Source organism: Xiphias gladius, chromosome 10, assembly GCF_016859285.1.
Source record: "Xiphias gladius isolate SHS-SW01 ecotype Sanya breed wild chromosome 10, ASM1685928v1, whole genome shotgun sequence".
Lineage (NCBI taxonomy): Eukaryota > Metazoa > Chordata > Actinopteri > Istiophoriformes > Xiphiidae > Xiphias > Xiphias gladius.
The window spans coordinates 20899693-20907330 of record NC_053409.1 but is presented as its reverse complement, the minus strand read 5'-3'; the positions used below and the strand labels follow the sequence as shown (position 1 = coordinate 20907330).

The following is a 7638-nucleotide window of genomic DNA, read 5'->3' as shown; positions in this document are numbered from 1 at the left end:
CACGTGTATCGAATGGAGGGACGCATGCTCCCACATTACTGGAGGTGAACTAATGTTCCGATGAGTCACATACTGTACATCCCATGCAACACTACTAAATGAATTTCGGAGGGTTTCTCTTTTATAGCCACCTAAAGATGCAAAAGGTAAGAGATTATATATTTTTTTTTTGACACATAATATATGCATGCAAAGAACCTTCTCATCTTGGTTCCATCGTGTGAAAACATCTGGAACAGACAGGAGCCTCTCTGTTCTCCAAGAGCTCAACAAGTCTGGATAGCAGAGACAGTTACAATTATCTTAGGAATTATTGTTGTGTTTCTATTAAGTAAAGCGTACAGCAGTTGCAGCAGTGAACACTGGGGATCCTAAGTACTGCAGGAACATAATTTAATGCAGTGCGTCACTGATATACAAGCTAGGGTTCGATGAGAATGTATAGGGTTACTGTGCACAAATCACACTGGCATTTTTTGAAATAGAAATGTATGATATCTTATAGCTATCTTCAAAATTATTCAGCATTTGACATTCTCATGCATGCAACCACAAGAAGCGAGTCCATTGAAAAATAGTCCAAGCATTGTGTTGTTTTTTTTTGGTTTTTTTTTTTTTTCTTTCCTGTGGAAATGGCAGAGAACCTAATGAGACATTAAAACATGTGCCGCTGTCCAGAGTGTGTGGATTACAGACGGGGAGAGGAGCGAGCGGGGAGGGCTCACTTCTGCATGTCACACTGCAACAGGAGCACGATGGACGGGTCGCTCTTCGCCGCCTCTTTGAACTCCTCCAACGAGATCTGGTCGTCGTTGTTCTTATCCATTTTGCTGAAGATCTTGTCCACTCTCTGCTCTGGTGTCAAACCGTCCTCGTTCATCTTCATCATGATCACGGTGCCCACCATTTTGTAGATAGCCTGTGGGTGAGATGCAGTGAGAAATTAGCTGAGGACTGTGGTTTATTATGTAATCCAGTGAAACCCACATGCGTTCATTTGTTCACGAAGACACGGATCAGTGATTTCCAACCAGGGGTGCTTGTACCCCAGGGGGCACTTATGCCATGCTGCCAAGTTACTAATTAATTCAGCTAAACTAAACTAAATAAACTGAACTAAAAGACAGAATTCCATATGTTTGTATTAAGGAGGAAAATAAACAGCCAAATAGGATTAAAGGTTGGTGTGATGCTAATCCATTCGTGAGAGCGCACTGTATTTGCAATGTGATGGGTGGTGTCAACGAAGGGGTACTTGAGTTGATCCGACTGGGCTGTCGGGGTATGGCAGACGGGAAAAGGTCAGGAACCCTCTGATGCAGATGCTTGCGAATAAAGCACACGCCACATCTATCACTGCGGGAGCTGTCAATATGCTCCAATATCACCGAGACATATCAGATTTGCCACACTGATTGTGTTTCCAGAAACGGCATTATGTAATTCAATACAACTGCAGTTTTGTCGTCACGAAACTGCGTCTGTGCTCAAGGCATTGCAGGTGTGCAGGAGACTGATAACAACAACAAAAAACCAAAACGCGCCGGTCCCCTGATGAGCGAGGGCTTAATGACCTGATAATCCCTTACCTCGATTATCTCCAGCATCTCCACTCTGGTGATTTTGCCGTCACCATCCAGGTCATACATGTTGAAGGCCCAGTTGAGCTTCTGCTCAAAGCTGCCACGGGATGTGATGGACAGAGCGCAGATGAACTCTCGGAAATCAATGGTCCCGTCTCCGTTCTTGTCAAAGGTTCTGAAGGCGTGCTGTGCAAACTTTGATGCGTCGCCATAGGGGAAGAACTGCAAACGTGGGAGAGATGTGTTCAATATTTCAACCGGGGTTTTTAAAAAAAGCCCGTCGTGACAGCAGTAATAGCGCCGGTTTTGCGGTGGAAAATAGCCACGGCGTGATTGAATGTTCAAAAAGAGGACTCTGACGGACGTAAAAGAGGCAGAACGTGAAAAAAAAGAGAGGACGTGCTTCACACAAACCTTGACATAAAGCTGCTGGAACTCCTCCAGATTCAGCCTGCCACTGGGGCAGTCTTTCAGGAAGCCTTTGTACCACTGCTTCAGCTCGTGTTCATTAAACTCTGTGTTCTTCACCAGGTCCTCCATCACCTCTGGAGTCAGCTTGCTGTTCTGCTTTCCCATGGTTCCTGTGGCACAAGAACACTTGAATAATGCACTTCACCATGCTCGAGCGATTGCGGCCGTGAAAAAAAAACCCCAAATCTCTAGCACAGCACAGGAAACGAACACTCGTCGGTAGATAGAGCCTTTTTTTTTTTTTCATTTGAAGGGTGCTCCTGTGCTATTTCTGTCCCCTCGGCCCGTTGGTGCCAGCCTGCGGGCCGGGTAGCACTGACCTGGATCGTCGCTGCCAGAGCATGATCCAGTTCATCGAATGTTCGATTTCGCTACTATCAAGTTTCCACTGCAAACACTGTCCTATAACCTGACAATGACAACAAAGCCGGTGCTTGGTTGTAAGAGAGGCGCTGCTGCAGTAAACCCAGAGACCTGGGTATGGACAACATGCAGGAGCACACAGAGGGCCTTCTGTAATCTGGATCAGTGGGGAATATAGCTTATAACTGAGCGGCGTGTATGTGGTATGGTGTGTAAGCCAGTTGTGGGCAATCCACGGACCAATCTGCCTGGATTAGTTTCTTATCCACAGTGAAGGCCCTCGGTAGCAGTCGTGACAACTTGAACAACCGGACCAGAGCGGGCCTGTCAGGAGCCCCGGATTCATGAATTATTGACTCAGGATGTGGAAAATGACACAAAGTGAATGCATCGGTTCTCAATACATAATTTAACCGACGAGACAGCAGGACATTGTTTGCATATCTGAACAAGGGGCCGTCGCCAGCGTGTTCGCCACTTTTCAGACCAACACATGGTCCACGCCTCTGCGGGAGCAGGAGCTCGACAGCAGGGCTGGACGGCTCCGCCACAGCACTGCATTGGCTCGGGCCTTCCACGGCAAGCAGCAGAGACGGTGTGCTGCGGCTAAAATCGGTGCAAACCACAGCCTTTAATGTTCACCGCCCACCCCCGACACCCCCCCCCCTCCCTCCGTCCAATGACCGATCCTGACATCTCGAGCACGATCGGGAATCACAGCAACCGATCTCGGCTTGAAATCGGCTTCGGCTTCGAATGACCTTGAGGACAAACGTTTTTCCCCTGGAAGGTGTCAGGACGGAACCGTCTCATCGCCGAGCTGAGGCAAAAAAAACCCCCCAAAAAACAAAAAACGGCTCGACATCACGCAACTGCGGCGTTTTAGAGAAAGACCCGCCACGTATCGCGCAGGCCACGGCCGCCAACGACGCGTCCTGCCCAAAACGGAGGCCCACCGAGGCTGTTCGGTTTCGCGCTTTTTGGGCAGTGACATCTTGGGTTAATGCCGCTGAAGCTAGCCGCCTCCTGCGAGGGCAGAGAGGGGGAAGGAGCGAGGGAGAGGGGGAGAGGGAGCGAGAGGGGGACGCTGCTGCATTCCGATGGAAACGACGCAGTGTGAGAGTCTTTTCAGATCAGACCCCACCATCCTGCTCCCGGTGGCATCTTTCCGTGCGCACCGGGGCCAAAAAAAAAAAAAAAGAATCGTAACCAAGCAAGACCCATTAAAAAACACACACACACACACACACACACAAAACAGCTCCCTCTGTGCCACCGCAGAGCCACGTTAGACGTTCATTGAAAACCAATTAATTGGGCGAATCTCGATGACATTTCGTGAATTCGTCAAATGCTCCCTGGCTGCCCCCCCCCCCCCTTTTTTTTTTTGGTTTGTTTTGTTTTTTTCTGTTTTTTGTTTTTTTTTTCTCCCCCCGGTTGTTTCCAGGCAAAACGCAGAGGCTTTATTTTAAGGGATGCGCAGGTGCCAGTGTGCCAGCCCTCTGCTCGATCCCATTCATCCAAACAGATGGAAAATAAGAAGAAGAAGAAAAAAAAAATGCCCGACACATTAACACAAACCATTCACCGCTTGCTGCATCTGTAATCTTAAAATCCAACGCATGACATGTACAACCGCAGGCAATCACTTCTTACCTTTTTACAGCCTATATTTGGTGATTCTCTATGGGAATAAATCTGCTCTGGCTTCTGCAAAGTACAGAAAACCCCCCTTCCGACGGAAACGTTTGTCCAAAAGGGATTATTCTCAACACTGCTCGTCTCCTTAGGGGACCCGGAAAAAAAAAAAAAAAAAAAAAGAAAAAACCACCCTAGAATGAAATTTCTGGATTTTCCCGACGTTATTCCAGATGAGGTGCAGCAGGGACCGATCCCACGCCAGTCTTCGGTTATGCGACTACAGGAGCGCGGCGTAACCCGTGCGCATCACAGCCTGATCATAAGTTCACTGTTGCTCTGCTGCTCCGTTCGGGCTCAGCTGGATCCTGTCACTTTATAACCGGATCCTTCATCGTGATGAGGATGATCAGCGCGAGATTTCATCATCAGGAAATAAAACATTTTGGGGTTTGTGGCTTTTTTTTTTTTTAAATTTGTTTAAAAAAAAAAACTAAAAAAAAAATTAAAACCACGATTGTGAGATGCGTCCAGATTTTATGACACTGGTGAAATAATTCACCAATCAGGAAATTAGAATCGATAAACGTAAGGGTGAAATATTTTATTGCTGTGGTCGTTAAACGTGGCTTTAAGAAGCATAATAGGATTTCGTGACTAGAACCAAGGCTGGAAAAGCAACCAGGGCCCCTAAAAGCCCCATGTTCACTGTGTGCAGGGCCAGAGCCAGGAGTCACCTCAGCCCCCACCCCCTCAAGAGATTCTGACCACACACCAAGAGACAAAATATAATTCATTTATTTGAATCTTTCATATTTATTCAGTTAACTGCGCAGTTATCTGTAGGTTTCGTTTTCCAGCATTAAGGTCTTAACAGGCAAGGTCTAATGACTGAGCCCTACCCAGAGCTTTCAGCCCTATCCCCCAGTCTTCTTCCTATGTGTCCCCAAGGTCATGAATGAATCTCCATGCTCATTTACCGTAGATGTAGTCTCAAAACCTTCTCCGCACCACCAGGAAATAAAGCTCTGGTGGGATTATGCTGAATCCTTCATGCGTTTGTTTATTTTTGGCCTTTAAGAGAAGCCTGATTTAGAGATATTTTGTCCAACAAATACAGGAATCAGGCTATAAAATATACACCAGGTGTCAGTGGATGATTGGCTCCAGTTCATTTGGTTGTTTTTTGCTATTGTATTGGTTTGTTTTGTTTGTTTGAATTTGCACCCATACAGTGCCTCCAGCTGGGTCCTGTATTAATGGCTAACCTTGTGCCCCGGTGTCAAAATCTAGTTCCCGAGTCTGTTTTACTTTATATTGTGCTCACATGGTGCGCGGATAAATAAAGTTGCGTTTCATCAGTTTACCTCAATCTACCTGGGAAACGGAGAACCTAAAAGCCAGGGAGCTGTATTCCAGCGCAGGATTACTAGCTGGTCGTGCTGTAAAATATAACGTCAGTTCTAAATAAAGTGTCCTCGGTGCAATGTACCTGTTGGGAACTTGGGAGACAACAGGGGCCCAAAGGCAAATTTCTTTTGCCCTGGGCCTCTGGACATGACCTCAGTGTCCTTAACTAAAGCCTTGGCTGTGTGACGGAAGGTTAGAGGTGACTGATTATAACCTTGCTGGGAATTGTGGGAACATGCACTTCTGAAGCATGAAATCAACTGACATGATAATGTCCTTAAGGTAGGTCCTGTTTTATTACACGATCTTGCGGCCCGCTGTCGAAATCTTATCTTTAAAGGAATAGTGTGTCATTTTGGGAATTACGCTTGATTGTTAGATGAGAAGATCAAGGTAATATTCTATGCATACAATACACAGAGTGACCTTTGACCTTTGACCACCAAATTCTAATCGGTTCACCCTTGAGTCCAAGTGAACGTTTGTGCCAAATCTGAAGAAATTACCTCAAGGCGTTCTTGAGATATGGTGTCCACAAGACGGCCACGGATGTCGCCGGCACAGAGGCATAACAACTGCTCCTGCTTATTTTTCTGGGGAGCTTCTGGGAGCCCCACCATGACCCCTGGTGGTCCCTGGACATCAGTTTTGGAGCCACAGATGTAGGTCACCTTTGTTAAATCACGCGTTGAGGCACAGCTGAGTCTCCCGGCCAAAACAGTTCTCAGTTGTGCAGACCCAAATCCAAACCTGGATCCTTTCAGGCTTTTTTTTTTAGTGTAAAACGAGTGATACAGTCCTGGTTGAAAGTATTGGCACCCCTGAATTTCAAGTACGGAATTAAGAATATCTTCAGAAGTAAATGGCAATTAACCTTTTTTGTTCAATTTGTTCATTTAATAAAATGTCCAAAGTTACTGAACAACAACAACAAAAATTCTTTCATATAGTGAAATTAAAAATACAGACATAAAATCTCCGCTTGACACAATTATTGGCACCCTTTTGTTGAATTTAAATTAGTTCCTCAAACAAAATAAAAAACAATAAGGCTCACCTGTGATTCATTTTCAGTGTTCACATGACCTGAATTAAAACCACGATTGATGGTTTTACTGCATAAAAAGGGGCTGATTGTTTCCGGTTTCTTTTTCACAATGGCGAAGACTAGAGAGTATCAGAAAGGCTGTTATCAGAAAACGTGACAATTCCAAAGACGACAAGGCAATCGCCAAAGATCTTGAAATCCCTGTTTCAACAGTTCGTATCGTTATCTAGAAGATTCACAGTCGTAAAACTGTTAAGACACTTCCAGGACGTGGTGCTGAGAAGAAATTCGGTGAGAGAAGTCTAGAGACCTGGAGCAATCCGGGCTGGTGGTTTCATCCCGTAACATATGCCGCACACTAAACCAAGTAGGGCTCCACGAGTGAAGGCCAAGGAGGACACCACTATTGAGAGACAGGCACAATAAGGCAAGACTGATGTTTGCAAAATCGTTCATAGATAAGCCACAGTCTTTCTGGGAAAATGTTCTATGGACAGATGAAACAAAAATAGAGCTCTTTTGGGAATGTAGTGCAATAATTTGTTGATAAGCCCAGAGGGAAAAGAAAAAAACCTACCTTCAGTAAAACATGGCGGAGGATCTGTCTTTGTGTGGGGCTGCTTTGCTGCCTCTGGTACTGGAGGCATTGAATGTATCAACGATGAAATCAGAAGATTACCAAGGCACTTTAGAGCGAAATGTGTTACCCAGTGTCAGAAAACTAGGTTTGAGGCGAAGGTCTTGGGTCTTTCGGCAGGACAACGACCCAAAGCACACATCCAGCAGCGCAAAAGAAGGGTTGAAAAAAACTGGCCAGCAATGAGTCCGGACCTAAATCCCACTGAAAACCTTTGGAGAGAGCCGAAATCTGAGATCGCAAAAAAGGACTCCTGCAAACTCAGAGATGACCAAAGCTACCATCAGACAGAAGACAAGAAGCTTCTAGATGGTTACAAGAAACATTAAGGGGCTGTCTTTGTTGTCAAAGGTTTTGCAACCAACTATTAGGGAAGGGTGCCAATAATTGTTTCTGGGCTACGTTTTGTGCTTATGTTTTTTCACTACTATGCAAGTTTTGTTTTTTTTTTAATTTTGTTTTGTTCAGTAACATTGGACGTTTTGTTA

At 45.5% G+C, this 7638-nt stretch overlaps 1 protein-coding gene across 2 annotated transcripts; it reads right to left on the bottom strand.

Moving 5' to 3' along the window:
• Window positions 1–721: 721 nt before the first annotated feature.
• vsnl1b (visinin-like 1b) lies at window positions 722–2159 on the bottom strand. 2 transcript variants are annotated; one of them, XM_040137473.1, is made up of 3 exons: window positions 1998–2159; window positions 1590–1805; window positions 722–919 (listed from the first exon to the last, which is right to left on the bottom strand). In XM_040137473.1, exons 1-3 carry the CDS (start codon window positions 2157–2159, stop codon window positions 722–724), a joined length of 576 nt encoding a protein of 191 aa, XP_039993407.1. The 2 variants fall into 2 exon arrangements, with proteins under 2 accessions (XP_039993407.1, XP_039993408.1); XM_040137474.1 differs by lacking the exon at window positions 1590–1805.
• Between the last annotated feature and the right edge of the window lie 5479 nt (window positions 2160–7638).